Raw genomic sequence first — 17,854 nt, 5'->3', positions numbered from 1 at the left:
GAAATGTTCTCACCCTTTGTACATTTGTCCATATCAAGTCATTTGGGGCACTATCACCAAACATTTGTCCCTTTTCTGAATTATCACCTGTAGTTGTTAGGCCAGTGGAATGATTTGGGGGGCATTGAGCTTGTAAACATTACAACTTTACATAAGAAACCCCAACTTGAAGGCTGCATCTGGTTTAAGCCTATGTAGGCTGCATCCCTGCACATTTTTGCCTGGGAGTAAATCAATAGATTTCTGAGTAGCTATCTGTGGGATTCTCCTGTGTTTAAGACATGTGTAGCATTTCACTGCTATTTTGTTTGGAGGGGGGGGAAATACTCGTTTAGGAACATAGACAGCTGCTCTATGTGAAATAACACTCTTTGTGCATCTAGCCCAGTACTGCTGACACTGACTGGCAGTGGCTTTCCCAGGGCTTCAGATATGACTTTTTCCACCAATACGTTCTAGGCGTGAACCCAAGACTTGCTCCATGCCATGCATGTACTCTGCGGCTAAGCTTTGCCCCCTTCCCGAGGTTAACCAGCCAGGTTAGTTCTGAAAAAGAGGTCCCTACCTTTAGCAATGAGCTCATCCACATCTTGGTCAAAGCCCATCCGGTGGCATTTCCTCCACAGCCCCATGTTAGTTGAGTTGTACTGTCGATTGCACTCATCCACAGCACTCATGGCAAAGAGCTGTCTCCGGTTTCTGGCCAAAAGCAGCTTCCCTTCCCATCGGTCCAGCTTTGACCGGCTGGCCCGGAGGGGCAGGTTATTGTTTGAATTGTAAATGAAGCCCGGGTCATTCCTCCGGGTGGTGAAGCTTTTGCACCGCTCCCTGTGCTTCCTGGCATCTGTTTCATACCAATGGTCCGAGCAGATGGCCACGGCTAGCATGCCTAAAGCACATAACGCTAACGAGAGGCCAGCATAGAGCAATAACCTTCCAGCAGCCATACCGTAGCTTCACAGAAACACCATGGGTATCGTCTTCATGAGGTGGCAAATGCCCTTTGACCTGGCACCACCAAGAGGAACCTCCCTTCTTGGGCAGGTACCACAAAGGGACCGTGACTGCCTTCAATGATCACATAGAAGCAAATGGAGAGCCATCAAACTCGAAGCGGAAATTGGAAGAGGGGGAGGGTACAATTCTGATCCCGTTGGAGAAACCCCAGGCTCTCATTCACTTCTCCAATGGACAAGAAGTTGGTGAGGGTGGGGCGAACTCGCCAGGAATTCTGAGCTTCCCACTTCAGTCAATACGGTGGCCAAACCAGGCCAAGCAAAAGTGTCTTGGGGAAACAGTCATCAGTGGTCAGTAAGCAGTTCTTCCTTGTGTCTGGCCATCTGGATTAACCCATTCAGCACTTCCAGTTTTTCACTCACTGGCATACACCAGGGAAGTGGCTTGATCGAGGCACCTCTATCCGTCCATCCAAGAAGAAGAAGAAACCCCTCTTGAGAATCAAAGTCCTCTTTCACCACCACTACGGAAAAAAAGGCCCCTTCAAATCTTAAAGCTGCCTGTCGACTTGCTTCTAAACAGCAAGATGCTGCCAATAGTTGGGATTAGCTGCGGTATTTATGCTTTGATAAACCGAATCCTGGTCACGGTTGAGAGGTTCGGTTGTTCTCTTTTAAAAAAGAAAGAAAAGGGCGGGCGACATACGTGGAAAAGAAGGAAGTCTTGATCTTAATTCAGTCACACACGGCAGCCTACTACACACAACAACACCCCCAGATTTCGCTTCCGTTTCTCAACAGGGGAGCCCGCTGGCGTCCTTTCCTCGCCCCCGAAGTCCGGTAGCTTTGCAGTAAGAAAGTCTTGACATCCCAGTGTGCTGGGTGTTGTTGTTGTTTTTTTCCCCAGCACCCGCCGCTGCTGCTTGGACTCTCCCCGAGCCCGCCAACCGATCCCACAGGACTCTTGTTTTGGTCCTCTGCTTGCTTGCTTGGTTGCTTGCTTGTTTGCTTGCTTGCTCCCGGCAACGTGCGGCTGAGAAGCCAACCAAGATCTCCGGTGAGGGCTGGGGGGGGGGGTAGGAGTTGGCTTTACCGGCAGAAGAGCCTCCCTCGCACCGCAGCAAACGCACCGAGGGCAGCCTCGCCTCGGTCGGCTTTCCCGGAGAGTCGTGTGTGGCGGCGGCGGCGGCAAATGGCTGGGATGAGACGGAGGCAGGCGAACAGCGAGAGGGGCCAGGCGAGCGGGAGGCTGGGCGAGCGCGGCGGTTCAGCACCACGGACAGCGGCAGCTTCCTCTCGCCAGCGCCAGCCTCCCCCCCCCCCCCCGGATTCTTTTGTGCGGGCTCGCCTTCTCCTCCCCACCCCTTCCTGCTATTGTCAAGCCTCTCTCTCCCTCTTCTCTCCTGCTGAGTCTTCTTTAGATTCGGGCTTCTCCTGCAAAAGATTCTCCAGGCAACCTCTATTTACACAGGTCTCGTGTGTAATACAGGCGCGCGTCCGGGGATCGACACCGGCGGGCGGGGATACGGTTTCCTCCCCCCGCTCGCTGCCAAACCGATGGTAAGCGGCGGTCGAGGGAGGGAAGGAGGCTGGGCAGGAAGGAGAGCGGTGGAGAGATAAATAAATTAATTAATCCAAGCCCGGCAATTCAAGTCCATGCGAGGGGGGGAGGGGTGGGGGAAAGCTGCTTGTCAATAGCAGCTCGCGGTCTGCACCATTCCTTGGTCCCCCCCGAGAGAGGCCTGATCCACCATCCGGAGTCCAGAGACCTTCCTCGCCTCCGTTTCTCCTTTTTGTTTTTTCGACGCGAGCCACGGTGCCGCCTTCACCAGCTGGAGAGGCGCTTCAGACATTTTGCTTGCTGGTTGGATCGCTTCTGATCCATCCGTCCAGCCCGCCCTGGCTTCTCCGAGGGGAATAACTCACCCATGTCGCCGAAACGGAGGGATCTGTAGGCGAGCTCCAGCACCCGGCAGCCTTGAAATGGCCTGGCCCTGCCCTGCCCTGGGAGAGAGAGGTGGTGGCGGTGGCGATGGTGGATGGGGCTGCTGTGATGCCGTTTTAGTTTCCCATCCTCCAATCTCCCGAGCAAAGAGCGGCTCCCAGTTCTTCCGCTCACCCGGGAATCGTGCCGCCTTCTTCCATCGCACCTCACGCCACCCTGCACCCTTGGATGAAGCCTCCAGTCCGAGAAGACAGGGCGCCGCCGAGCCCAAGAGGTAGTGATGTCACCCATGCAACGTGAGCTTCATTTCTTATTTCTCTGGCCTCCTTAAAGATAAACTGCACTCCTTCCTTCCGTGAAAATGCCTTGCTTCGTCCTTTCTAAATGGGAGGCAGAAAGAAGGACCCACTGGTCTTTTTAACTGGATTCCACCATGCCCTCCAGATAGGATAAACACAGTGTGACACCTAAATATCTCAGCCACTTTATTGCACTTGGGGACATAAACACACACACATGCCTGCACTCACATATTTATACAGGCAGATACATAAGCTAGTTGAAATGCCAAGATGCAAACATGCTCTTAAGTCTGCTGATCTCCATCACACACAAGTCATGAGACTGTTTTCACAAATCACTAAATTATGGTACATTTACACACATGGACAATAGTGTGGCCCAGACTTTCACAAGAGAATCATCCTGAACACACGTTCCCACATACTCAATATTCCCACGTGGAAAACCAGAAGGGAATTAATTACCTGCCCCTCACAAATCTCTCATGCAGATTAAGAAGCATTTTGAATCACTGGGTGAAGTTTTTTTTTTAAAGCTTCATGTTTCCAGAAGCCTGTGTAAGCTAACATATTATATGACCTTTGTATTAAGATATTACTCCTTCAAAAGTGTGTAGAAATATCAGACAATATACCTCATCAGGAAGCATGGCCTAATTTAAGGGGATGAGAGATACAACTATGCCAACTGGACCAAGGACAAAAAAATCTTATTAGAAAACTTAACTGCAATTAAAATTTGTCCACCATTTAAAGGGTAGATTGAAGTGGAAAAAAACTTATTGTTTGTTTTATATGCCACCTTTCTCACAATAAGGGAGACCCAAGGCAGCTCACAATGTTAAAAAGAATAGAATTATAAACATAAGTTAAAGGTTTGAAAAACAATTAAACTACATGGTAATTAAAATACAATTGAATCATTAAATGCAAACATTTCAAACTATCTTAACTCTAAGAAGGCATTCTGGATTGCAAACACCTTGTTAAAAGCCTGCCTGAAGAAATGGGTCTTAAACTGTTCAGGATAAAAGGTGGAGGGAGCAGCGTGATCTTTTGAGGAAGAGCATCCCATAATCTGGGAGCTGCCACAGAGAAAGCCTTCTCCCATCAGCCATGCCTGCACTGGCAATGAGACCTAGAGGAGGGCTTCCCCTGAGGATCTCAAATGCCAAAGCAGCTCATATGGGGAGAAACGGTCCTTCAGTTAGCCTGGACCCAAGCTGTATTGGGCTTTATAGGTAATAACCAGCACATTGTATTGGGCTGGAAATGGACTGGTAGCCAGTGCTCCCTATAAGTAGCCCCAGTCAGTAGTCTGGCTGCTGAACTTGATTCCATTGTTGGTATGTGCCAATTTAAAGAGGATAATTTCCTCAAATCCTCAGACCACCAAATAGCACACAAGTCCAGGGGTGTGGAACCCTAGCCCTCAACTTATTTCCCAGAGTCCCAGATCTATCTCCTAGAGCTCCTAGTCTATGTCCTTGACCCCTGAGTGGGCCACAGGATTTCTGCCAGAAAACAGAGGAATCCTCTGAATCTTGCACTGGAAGCTTTAACTCAGGACAATTATTTCTCTTGCAGCAGAGCAGTCTATAAGTAAGGTACTGCATACTTAGTAGACCTGGTAACTGTGTGCCATTAAGTCAATTCTGACTGATGGCAACCTCTTCCAGGCTTTTCTAGGTAGAGGCCTCAGAAGTGGTTGACCATCCTCTTCTTCTAGGGGTCAGCTTGGAATTGTGCAGCTTGTCCAAGGCCACACAGGCTGGTTTTTCTGGGATCACACTGGAAAACTGAACTCTCAACCGTTGGCTCTACAACCAGATGCCTAACTCACTAGTTATCCAGCCAGCTAGACTTGTAAAGCACAAAGGAATTTGGAGATCCTGCAAGTAATTTCTATACTGCCTTCATAGCACAGATGTTTAGGGTCACCAGTTAAATCTCTGACCACATCAGATTTCAGAAAGAGCAGGGCAGCAGAGAAACAGGAGAAGGAAGACAAAAAGAGACCAGAAAAGGCAGCATTCTGTAGAGAACAGGGTATGACAAGAGAGTTAGAAAAAGAAGTGATCCAGAACCATTGGAGGAAACTAGAAACATGAGCTTCAGAGGAAATCTGTGAAAGTGAGTCAGCAGAGACAAAGGATGCTCAGGAGGTGCAACTATAAGATAGCAGGAATGGCAAAAATATAGTAGGACCTCCATATCCATAGGATCAGTATTTGCAGTTTCACTTATCCGTGGTCTGAAAATGAGCAACTTGCATCTTAATTTTACATAATGCAAGAGAATGTACTAGTGCATCACCCTGAAAACAGGTTAAACCCTTCGCCTCATTCACTTTCTTTGTTGCACAGCAGATCAGTATGGCACTTTGGAGAAAGTAGAAATTAAGGTGCTGCTTGGGAAAGTTATTTTTCTAGACCACAACTCCCAGAACTTCCCATGCTGACTCAACCCCATGTTGTCTACTCCAAGCTTCTTATTTAAAAGCAAAGGACTTTTCATAATCTGCCTAATTCTCCTAACTTGATATGGCACGGATTGAATCTAGGAATGTTCACAGTCCAAGGCTTTGAAACATATTGGGACAATCTCAGCAGAATGCCCCTGCAAGTTGGCCATCCCTTTTTCAGGCCATGAAACAAACTGAACAGAAAGATTTTTAAATAGTTTTCATAGTAGGGTGGGCAAACGGTGGCCTTGCGAATATCATTGGACTGCAATTCCCAACGTTCTTCACCCCTAACTATGTTGGCTAGAGGTGATAGGAATACCAGTCCGATAACATCTGGGGATGTCTACTTTGCTCAGCTCTGCTTTACACAATCAGTATCCCAGTAAGGGTCCCAATTTTTCAACTGACCTGTGCCAACAGGCTGCTAAATGCAGTTGGAATTAAAATACAGCTCTCTGGTCCAGCTGGGAAGCAGTATTCCCTGCTACGTACTGCTGTTGAAGACACAGAGGCAGAGATTGGATGCAAAAAACAAAAACAAAAAAAACCCTGAATACCATTGGATTCATACAGTGAAGTTTGCTGTTGTTGCGTGCTGCCAAGTCAGAACTGACTTATATTGATGCTGATAGGGTTCTCAAGGTAAGTGAAAGTAGCCAGATGCAAAAAGGGACAGGGCTCCTGCATATTTCATAGATATTTTAGATCTATGAAAAAGCAGGTCTTTTACAGATGTTTTACATCTATAAAAGCAGGTTTTACAGCAGGCATGAAGCATCTTCTAACCAGTATTGTAGGCTGGAGATTGGGCCAACCAACCCCAGCTTTATTCCTTAGCGATGACTCATCTCTGTCTGTGACTCAGCCTAGATATACACTAATGTATGAAAACTGACAATTCAGATATCAACCTTTCCAATATTTAATTTTAGAAGACAGCCCTCTGATTCTGAGAAATAGGCAATATTGGTTTCTCAAATCCAAAAAGTGATGTATAAATTCTCTGCATTTATCACCCTTAGTGACAAATGAAAGAGAGCTTTCGTTCTTATGTGATGCAACAAAAGCTAAATCAAATTTGGGATAGGGATCCCATTTCATATGTAGCAACAATAATATCAGTTCACATATACTTCCAAGGGTCATAGCTTTTCTTACTAATCTGTAAATTTGTTTGCAATGACATCCATGAGCATTATGAAGTCAGTCCATTTAAACATTTACTGTATGGAAAAAGGAAGCAAAATGTGTTTCATAGTCTTAAAACCTAAATTATGTGACACAGTACCACCTTGAAGACATATGATATTGTTTGATCTTTGAAAGCTAAGCATGATCAGACCTGGTTAGTACTCGATGGGAACACAGGGATCTCTGGGTAGGGCTAGAAGAAAATCATGCCAGAAGCCCTAGATTGCTGCTGCCAGCCAGTGTTGACAATCCTAGACCAGATGGATTAATCACCTGACTCAGTATTGTGTAGGTTCCAGTGTCCCTAAAGATAGGCCACCTCATGGGTCAAATCTGATGGTTGCAAAAGAGAGAGCTTGCAAATGGTTTTGTGACTTGTTGTACTGATGTTCTCTTGATGTTCTATTCCTGAAAAAATGAAAAATTCCTGAATATGAGGTGATATTCCCAGGATAAGCCTTGGTCTTCCAGATGTTGTTGAACATTAACTCTTGCTTGCATAGCCAACATTGAGGAATGATGGGAGCATCACTCCAGTAACATTTGGAGAACCACTGTGAGATGCACTCTTTTATTGGCCCAGTCCAGTGCACTTCTGGTTCCTTGATAGTAGTAATACTATCTAGCATTCATCAAAATCACTTTTGACAGGTGCGCCGCCCCTGCGAGGCAGGACAAAGGGTCAATAATTGATCCGGGGCCCACCTCCAGGGTGGGCAGGGCTTTAGGGTGACATAGGGGGTTGTTGGGGCCACCGTGGGCCTATAGGAGGGGTTCATAGATGCCGGGATCCCCCATGACCAGAGCGCAGGATTTATGCTATTTATTTCAGGATTGGCCCCCTGAAATAACATGTCACCCCCGCAGCCCTGTAGCCCAATGGGGACAGGTTGGAGGGGGTTGGGTAGAAAAGGGGTGGTTGTAGGCTGCCTGGGGCTGAAACTCCACAGCAGTTGCTGAAACGCCACCGCAGTGGTTTTGGGGGCCTTCCGCATGTGCTTGCTGCTCTTTGGAGAGACTGGTGTGGCTTGGAGAAGATGGACAAGGAAAATCAGCTCCCTGGTACCCAGGAGCCCCCAAAGGCAGAAAGCCAAAAGGCGATGGTGAAAGCCAAAAGGCACTTGTGCCCCCAAGGTTGCCCCTGTGCCCCTTAGGACCCCCTGCAAGTCTCAGGGGGATGCTGCCTGAAGACCCAGAAAATCTAAGAAGAAAATGCAGGTCTGCAGAAGACCTAAGACCTGGACCATAAAGAAGGCTGACCTCCGAAGAATTGATGCTTTTGAATTGTGGTGCTGGAGGAGACTCTTAAGAGTCCCCTGGACTGCAAGGGGATCAAACCTATCCATTCTGGAGGAAATCAACCCTGAGTGCTCACTGGGAGGACAGATCCTGAAGCTAAGGCTCCTATACTTTGGCCATCTCATGAGAAGACTCCATAGAAAAGACCCTGATGTTGGGAAAGTGTAAAGGCAAGAGGAGAAGGGGATGACAGAGGACGAGATGGTTGGACAGTGCCATTCAAGCTACCAACATGAATCTGACCAAACTCCGGGAGGCAGTGAAAGACAGGAGAGTGCTCTGGTCCATGGGGTTATGAAGAGTCGGACACGACTTAACGACTAAACAACAAGAACAAGCAGAAGACCTATTTTACACAATCACACTCCCCCTCATCAGTGGGGAGTTTTGATGGTCTGAACCCTCTATTTAGGGAAGCCAAAAAGCAGATCAAAACATTGAAGGCAAGGGATGTTTCTCAATGGCTTTCTGATCAGGATGCCTATACACTGCATAGACTGGCTAGAGTTCATTTTAAAAGAAATAAGACCAATTTTTCCAAAGTATATGCTCGATGGCCAGCAGATTTGTTCGATATGCAACAATTTGCTCGGTACAACAAGGGCTACAAGTATATCCTGGTATGTATCGACATACTTTCTAAGCACAGCTGGGCAAAAGTTCTCAAAAGCAAAACAGGTAAAGAAGTGGCCAAAGCTTTTGATCCTATTTTCAAACAAGACGGAAGAAAACCTGACAAAATACAGACAGACCGTGGCAGTGAATTTCTAAACAGGCCTGTAAGCTGCTTATTCAAGAAATGCAGAATACAACATTTTGTCACCAATAATGAGGTCAATGCTGGGGTGGTGGAGAGGCTTAACAGAACATTAAAAACAAAAATGTGGAAGTATTTCATGGCTAATAATTCCTACAGGTATGAGGATGTATTACCACAGTTCCTTAAAAGTTATAACCACAGCATTCATAGAACTATTAAATGTAGACCTGTAGATGCGAATCATCACAATGCTCTGGCTGTCTGGGAAAGGGTCTGTGGGGCCTCTGCCAAAACAAAAAAAGAGGATCCAAAAACTCAAAAAAGGAGACTGTGTGAGGATTTCTAAAATGAAGGGGTATTTGATAAGGGATATGAACAGAATATAACCACTGAAATATTTATAGTGGATCAGTTTCTCAAAGGTGCAGAGAGGCCTGTATACCAGTTAACGGATTATGATGGGGAGGGCTTTCTATCCTTAAAGTCTGTCGGGACTTTCTATCCTGAAGAACTACAGAAGATCAACGACCAGGGAAGACAGACTGTACAGAATTGAAAAGATTTTGGACACAAAAGGCAGGGGCAGTGGTGGGATTCAAATAAATTAACAACAGGTTCTATGCCCGAATGGCAAATAAATAAATAAATAAATAAATAAATAAATAAATAAATAAATAAATAAATAAATAAATAAATAAATAAATAAATAAATAAATAAATAAATAAATAAATAAATAAATGCCCAGGACAGTGGGATCGATGAGAGTTTCTTCTACAGTGGTCTTCCTACTGCCTATCATCACAACTACTTCTCACATGATTAAGATATCTGGATAAGTGTATCTGTTTGGGCATGCTGCTGCTGTTAACCTCACCATGGGCATGTGCCAAACACACACACACACAAACACACACCTCACAGTGGGTGCCTATGACCAGGTTTGACAGAGAACTGACACATCTCTCCTTCCCTTTACCTCCTATTTCACCCTATAGCTCACCAGTAAAAATTGCTTCCATCCCCTTTCCTGCTCCTGAAATGACTGATAGCCCTGCTTGTTGTTACCTGGAGGCTGCCTTTGCACACCTGTTGAGGAGTTCTTCTCCCCCCCCCCGCTTCCTTCTGGCTTGGAAGGTATGGTCTCTTTTCAATCTGTTGCCACTCCACCTCAACCCCACCACCTCAATTAGTCCAGAACACTGCCAAAGAGCCCGAAAAACCCACAACAGCCAATATCAACAAATGCTTGATTAGTATGCTCTCATGTATGTCTTTTCTGGAGAATGCTGCCTTCTCATGATGGTCCCTCCCCCTCGGAGTCCCTCCGCCCCCCCCCCCCCATGTTGACTTGTGGTCAAGATGCGTCTGAATGTCTGGAGAGAAGAGTTTCAATTCCCCTTATCTATTGATATGTTTATGTGTTTTCCTTTCTTGGCCCTGGATATATGGCCTTCAAGAATAGTAAGTCTTACTAGTGTTAAAATACTGATAGATGTCTTCCTCCTTCTAACAGAGTGGGCCATCTCTGTGTGCCATTTGTCTCCCAAAATTGTCAGTTTTGGGGCAAGAGGAAGAGTTCTTTGTTACTCTAAATGAGGCTTGGAGGTTTCATCTCTTTGTGGTGTGAGTGACTTTTCTATTGCATACCTTGCTTGTGTGGATCAGTGAGACTGTCACTGGTTCATGCATTGGATATTCTCTGGGATTTTTAAAAAAACTGTTTCTAGGCAGAGCAACAATCTTATGTGGTACCTTTAACTTGAAAAAAACATAGTAAAACGAGGATGGTTGTTTGTTTGATTGAAGCGGTCTCACCCCAAAACTTTTTCCCTCTGTGTCCTGCCCTCATGCCTTGTCAATCACACACCCCCTCTGCCTCGAGGCCATGGGCTTTCCTCCAGTGACATCAAGGACTCATCCTCCCCCCTTTTCCCCCAGTGACACCTCTGCTCTTTCCAGGGCTTTATCTCTCTCACCCATATCCCACCTCAGATGGCTCAGTGTGGAGTGGGAAGGGAGGCAGTTAATTGTGCCCCTCCCCCTCGCTCGTCGCTGGTAACCTGGCCCCTCCTCCTTCATTCATCTCAGGCCAACAAACGGTTCTAAGAACCAATAGTACATTTAGGAAGCGGTTCTATAGAATAGGTGAGAACCTGCTGAATCCCACCTCTGGGCAGGGGCATAAGAAAGCTTCACTTGGTGAAGTCCAAACCTCCGAACAAGGCATGATTACAAGCAAAAGAATACAAGCTATACTACACTGAAATAAAATCTTACATTTGAAGTAGCTAAGCAATAAGATACTTCCATGCGCCGTATTTTTCAGCCATCGGGAAGCACTTCTCAGCAACAGATTGATGGCAGAAGAGGAAATGAGTGGTGATCCTCTAGAGAGGCCCCCACTTTTTATACAGTTTTCCATGGGGAGCAAAACAATGCCAAAATATTTTTCCAAACTCTTTGTATTATTGTGTTTTTCACCTACATTTCCCCCTAGGTATCAAAATAATGCCAATAATTATGTTTTCCCTGGGAAGCAAAAGGCCTCCTCAGGTGTTTAAACATTTTTTTCCCAACCCCTTTGCATAATTGTATTGTCTTTTCTCACTTACCCACAAATACAACAAATTCTGCTGAAGGCTGCTTAAGGGGGGGGATACAGATGCCTTTTATAAGTATAGGCCCAGGCTGTATGCAGCAGCACTGTGGAACCAGATATAATGAAATATCATAAATTGCCACCTTTCAAAAGTATTATTTTTATTCAAATTTTACAGGCTTGACAGAGAAAAGTTTTATAATGATAACCTTTAAGCTCAGTTAACGCAGTCTCTAGAAAACTCTGATCTGATTTTCTCAGTAACTTTTTTTAAAAAAATAATAGGTATTATTAGAATTTGTTACATTTTTACAAAGCTCAGACATATATGCCACGGTTCTCCTAGCGATATAGACAGCATGATGCTGGTAAGCAACTAATGTAAGAATGTAGAAAGCAGTCTTAAAATAGATTTTTCCACATAACGTTCCCAGCATTCTTGAAAGGCTGCATGCATTTCAGGACAGACAGACATGTCCCTCTTGACCGGACATTTCTAGGCAGCATCCCTTGCAGGCTTCTTTCATATAGCCAGTCAGACAGTGCTTCAGAATTCCATAAAGGCTTGCCCTTACAAAGGATGTCATGGCCTTGCCTTTGTTCAGGGGAGTTCCACTTACTTGTTCCTGAAAAATCAAAGAGGGGTTTTAACAAACACATACATAGAGTAATCATATATAGCAACCCTCTGGTGCCATCCTTCCACAAATGATTACATACTGGTGTTTCAGAAGATTTCTCTATATAAAAAGGAGCTTCCATATTATCCATCTTTCCGGTTCTTCCAGGCATTGGAGTAATGCAGGTGGCATATTCTCATTGTCAGAATCTGTACTCATGTACCGCTTTCTGGGGTTGGCTGGGGTTTTGGTGTCCAGGTCCTTTTGGCTTTCCGCCTTTGAGGGCCCCTGGGTACCAGGGAGCTGGTTTTCCTTGTCCTCCATCTTTTCCAAGCTACGCCGGTTTCTGCAAAGAGCGGCAAGCACGTGCAGAAGGCCCCCAAAATTACTGCTGAGGCGTTTCAGCCCCAGGCAGCCAAAGGGCTTGCCAAAGCATGCTCTACAGCCACTCCTTTTCTACCCAACCCCCTCCAACCTCTCCCCATTGGGCTACAGGGCCACGGGAGTGGCACTTCAGGGGGAGGAATCCTGAGGCCTCATTCTGGTCGCGGGAGACCCTGGTGTCTATAGATTCCACATTCTTAAATATGAACACACACACCCCAAAATTACACTTCAAAACATACACACATATGTACACATACGAACAAACCAGAAATGGTCAGACATCCACTTCCAAATTAGATTTTGGGGTTTTGAGGTATTCGTGGGCTCCCCACCACCATTTAAAGCACGCTACTCCTGAAGGGCTCCAAAAATGGGGAGGGGAATACTGTTAAGATAAATAGATCCTGTCAGAGGACATCTGCAGAAACAGAATCTAACCCGATGTCAGCATGGGAGCCTCAGTGTTGCAGGATGGAGTTGTCCATAGGGAATTTCATAGACTTTCAGAAAGAGGAGGTTTGGCTGAAGTAATCCGCAGTGTTGGGAATGGGCCACCTTATCCACCAAAAATCAAGCTTGACGATCTATGTGCAACACAGAAATTAAACAGATGTAACAGTGTGGTGTAATGGTTAGAGTGATGGACAAGGACTCTGGAGACAAGGGTTTGAATCCCCGCTCAACCATGGAAATTCACTGCAGCAAACCACTCTGGAAATATCTCCCTTACCTTAAAAGCACGACTAGGTTCTCTATGGATGGGTTCTGACTTAATGGCACATAACTAATTAACTTCCCCTATTAATCTGCATTGGGGGCATCGAGTCCTGATGAATTTCTGCAAATACATGTCTGTTAAAGGAACAGAACACTCTAAAGCGCACATGGAGGCAAGCAACACTGTTAACTTTTTATCTGGCCAGTAATACCTGTGTTTTTCCTCCTTGCCTGCTTTGTTTCCGTACACAGCAGCTAGAGAGTGTGTGTAAAACCCTGTGGACCCTGAATATTTATGTTTCTGAAATATTTCTTCGCTAGACAGCGTGCGACATTCCTGCTTATTATTATTATTATTATTATTATTATTATTATTATTATTATTATTATTATTATTATTATTATTATTATTATTATTATTATTATTATTATTATTATTATTATTATTATTATTGTTATTGTTATTATTATTGTTATTATTATTGTTATTGTTATTGTTATTGTTATTGTTATTGTTATTGTTGTTGTTGTTGTTGTTGTTGTTGTTGTTGTTGTTTAAGTCCCCCAAAATAGGCGTATTTAGTCTGTTTCAGACAAAACTCACGAGAAACCCAGTCTGCAACTGGCGGGGGGGGGGGGTGGAATTCCAGATCCGGGTTTTTGCTCTGCTTCTTTGCCAGATTGCACAGCGGACTTGGCCGCCTCGCCTCCCAAAAAGGGGGAGGAGCCCGACGCCTTTATTTTGATGATGCAATGGTTGGGGCTCGTGGCCAAGAAATTCTGCAGCGTCGAGGCTGGTCTGGGTTTTACCTTATTGCCCCTAAAAGGGGCGCATATTTCTTTCGTCCCCTGGCGCTGGCTGCTCCACCGAAAAGCGATCGGTCGAGTAGTAGGAGAAAGCTAGCCTCCCCTGCTGCGGGCTTAAGCCCGGTTGAACTCACCGGGATCCCCCACGAAAGAAAACGCCTTAACGGCTTGGCACGCGGGGCACGCTTTACTCGGGAGTAAGCGGACGCGGTGTGGCTTCAACCTCATCAGAAGGGCCGAGGCAGCCCCGATCCCGTGCACGGAGTGTTTTGTGTGTGTGTGTGTGTTTTGCAAGAACGCCCATGAGGTGCAATGAGATTTCCTCGCGAGTAAACCTGCGGGAGGCAATGCCTTTGTTTCATTTCCAGCTCCAGATAGAAGCCCGTTTCTCTCTCTTTTTTTTGTGGTGTGTTGAGAGGTTGGGAAAAAATGTCTCCTTGAAGGAGTGGCCCAGCCGGGTGGGTTCGTACTGTACTGTTTCCCGGGTTTTTTCTTCTTCTTTTTTTCAGGCTTCCTAGACGGGGGCGGGGCGGGCCTTGGGACAAACAGATCGTTATTAAATGATCTTCCACCCACCCGCACCCCCGATCTGCCGCGGGGAGTTGTGCGGGCGCCAACGCAGTCGGTCGGCGAGGAAATGTCAACGAGAAAGGGGGCGGGAAGCGGCGAAGCTGTCGTTCTCTGCCTCCCTTCATTGATTCCCCACACACACACACACATACACACACTCGCGGTTGTGACAGGCTTTTTCTTACGTGAGAGTGACGCAGGAGGCTTGCGGTTCGGATTTGGGGCTCCATCCGGATTTTGCAGGGCTAGCGGGGAACCGGATGAAAAGGACAGCAGGGTCCCTTTACCTTGAAAAGAGGGTTAGAAGAGGAAATTTCGCCCTGTGTGACTTTCAGTGCAAGCTACACCTGCTGAAACCCCCTCCAGAACTTTTAAAGGCACAAGAAGGGTGGCTTCTAAAATAAAATAAGAGAATATCTGGTCATCCTGACCAAGCAGTGGACACTTCATTCGAAAATTCTAGAGGATGCCCTCCAGGCTCTGACAAAAAAAAAATCGGGTGATATTTTGTTATTCAGCCTCAGGCAGCAATATTTTATTGATTGATTGATTGATTGATTGACTGACTGACTGACTGACTGACTGATTGATTGATTTGATTTGATTTGATTTGATTTGATTTATATCCCACCCATCTGGTCCATTCTAGGCAGTATCTCTTGAAGTGGCCTGAAAGCAGGAAAGCCAGTTGCAATGTAATAAAGAAAAGTTTGTTAAACCCACTACTTCTCCTTTCCTTTCCTTAATGGGTTTTGTGCGCTTGAGAAATTATATCTCTATTTTGTCTCTTAGTTTGCTATATTTCCCTTTTGGGCTCAACATGGTGTACATTGTTTTGCCCCCCATTACTATCTTCACATCAATACAGTGTGTTGTAGGTTAGACATTCAAATGAAAACTGCATCCAAGATATCAGAAGACTGAAGCTAGAAGGGCAATTAGGAAGGAATGAGAAACGATATTCAAGTGTACAGATGTATCACTAGAGACCAAAGTCAGCCTCATCCACGTTGTTGTTTTCTCATGACTATGTACTGATGTGAAAGCTGAGTGATGAAGAAAGTTGAAATATGGTGCTGGAGGAAAGCCCTGCAGATACTCTGGGCCACCAGAAAGACGAGCAAGTGGGTCTAGATCATGTCAAGCCTGAACTCTTCCTAGAAGCAAAAGTGACAAAACTGAGGGTCTCGTTCTTCAGGCACATCATTTGCTGGAATTGACATTCTTGCGAGGAACGGTTTTGGCCAGCAAGAAAAGAGGAAAACCAAATGCTGTATGAGGTTGGTTGACTCAATAAAAGAAGCTACAGACTTAAGCTTGCAAGAACTGAGCAGGGCTATTAATAGTAGGACATTTTGAAGGTTATTAATTTAGGATTGTCCTATGTTGAATGCGACTTGAGGGAATATAAAAACAATGAAGGCTAGATCTAGAAAAATATGTTGTAATGGATAAGAGTGTCAGACGGGGTTTATGGGACACAGGTTCAAAAATCACACAGGGCAGGGGAAGGGCAATGGAGAACAAATCCTTGAGCATCTTACATAGGTCAGCAGTCCTGTTAGAGTGCCAGAAGTTGCAAGTGACTTCATAGGCAGCACCACAACAAATAGGCTAGGTTGAGAGATAGCATGACTGGCCCAAGGTCACTTGGTGAGCTTCAGGGCTGAGCAAGAATTTAAGGTTGGGTCTCTCTGTCACTACAGCCACCAAACCATGTGGGTGGGTAAGCGTCCTGGTGGGGTTTTGCCTTAATTAAGAATCAGCAGTTGGTGATCCCCGAGCCAAGTCTGGACTCTTGATGAGGTAGTAGCCATCTTGGCTTGGGTAGTTTGGATCTGTGGGCCCCAAAAGTAGCTGTTCCTGTATCTGACTGCTATACACAAAGGGGAAATGGGTGAGATGCCATAAGGGGGCAGAACTGGGGGAGGAGGGATCTACATCATCCAGTCCATTGGGGGCAGCTATACATGTCATGGATTGTCACTGAAGATATGTCTGGATAACATTATCGTAAGCAAACATACCCCAGAATTATGACCTGTTGAAATCAATGGAATTTAATCCAGAATAAATAAGGTTATGAGTTGGGATTTCAGCCATTAACTTGAAAGCAAATTTAGGATTGTGGCATTAGTTTTAGAGAATGTTTTTATTATTACCATTCATTGTAGAAGTTAGCTCATTTCTATTTATTTATTTTCTTCTTTTTACACCAAAATGACTTTCAGCCTATTAGTTCATCTTTTTTTTTCTTTGAAAGAAAAAGAGTTCAGTGCCATCTAGTGGGGCAGGGGGGGTTGTAAAAACCTAAGACAGCTTGTTTTTCCTCCGATCAATGCCTAAATATGGAACAGAGAACAAAGGCTTCACCATTCCTTTCGGTGGGTATCAGAAAACTAAGTGCAGAATCAAACAGAGGAGCCCTCTCCCCTCCAAAAACAACAATAAAAAACCAACTCCTAAGTAGCAAGAGTGTGTCTGCAAAAACAGACCAAATCAGCGATGTTTCTGCACTTGCAGTGTAGAGCTGCTTTGAAGACGTAGGATACAGTCACACCACTGCAGAGCCCTTATATCCTCATTTGGCATTCATAGGGTTAAGAAGATGGCCAGTGATTGAAACTGAAGAAAGAGGAAAGTGAAAGTAATATTGAGCTTCTGTAGCTATATCAGAGAGGAAGGGCTCAGACAGACATCACCCTGCAATATATATACTGTATATATATCATAGAATTATAGGATAAAGAGAAAGACTTCCATGTCAGTTGAGATAGCTGGTTTGAGTTCTGGACTAAACTTCCTCCTGTTTGTCACCCTACTCAGCTTAGTTTACTAAACTTTGATAAAATATTACTGCACTGCTAATACTGAGTATATGAGTGATTGCGGAAGGATGTTTATACAGTATGGGCTTTGTGTCACTAGGTCACGCAGTTGGAGTGGTGTTGCTCCCCCTAGCCGTAGGCATTTGCATTTCCCCTCGATTTGTCAGATTTCTTTCTTTTAAAAAAACAACATCCAGAAACACATACCAGTAATGTCACAGGGCCAGGAATAGAGAGGGTTGGCAGGTCTCCTGAGATATACAGGGTGCAGGGTAGGTTGATGCCAGTCTCGGAACTAGTTGGGAGGCTGCTACACCTCCCCCCATACTAAGCTTTATTTATTTATTTATTTATTTATTTATTTATTTATTTATTTATTTATTTATTTATTTATTTATTTATTTA

At 45.1% G+C, this 17,854-nt stretch overlaps 1 protein-coding gene and 1 long non-coding RNA gene across 3 annotated transcripts in view; both read right to left on the bottom strand.

Annotated features, from left to right (window-relative positions):
* TMEM178B (transmembrane protein 178B) overlaps positions 1 to 9,495 on the bottom strand; it is a 346,918-nt gene extending 337,423 nt beyond the window's left edge. For both annotated transcript variants that reach the window (XR_013536734.1, XM_020792237.3), the window contains exon 1: positions 566 to 9,495. Coding sequence is in view for 1 of the 2 variants with exons in the window: in XM_020792237.3 (XP_020647896.1) it covers positions 566 to 947 (382 nt within the window). In the remaining variant the exon portion in view is untranslated. The remainder of the gene's footprint in view (positions 1 to 565) is intronic.
* Positions 9,496 to 11,660: 2,165 nt separating this feature from the next.
* LOC140707289 (uncharacterized) lies at positions 11,661 to 15,042 on the bottom strand. The gene is made up of 3 exons (XR_013536735.1): positions 14,807 to 15,042; positions 12,241 to 12,486; positions 11,661 to 12,146 (listed from the first exon to the last, which is right to left on the bottom strand). It is a non-coding gene; the product is annotated as an uncharacterized LOC140707289 (long non-coding RNA).
* Positions 15,043 to 17,854: the final 2,812 nt, after the last annotated feature.

The sequence above is a fragment of the Pogona vitticeps genome, chromosome 5, assembly GCF_051106095.1.
Source record: "Pogona vitticeps strain Pit_001003342236 chromosome 5, PviZW2.1, whole genome shotgun sequence".
NCBI classification, from domain to species: Eukaryota; Metazoa; Chordata; class Lepidosauria; order Squamata; family Agamidae; genus Pogona; species Pogona vitticeps.
Note: the sequence above shows the minus strand (reverse complement) of the source record. Positions and strands in the feature narration are given on the sequence as shown.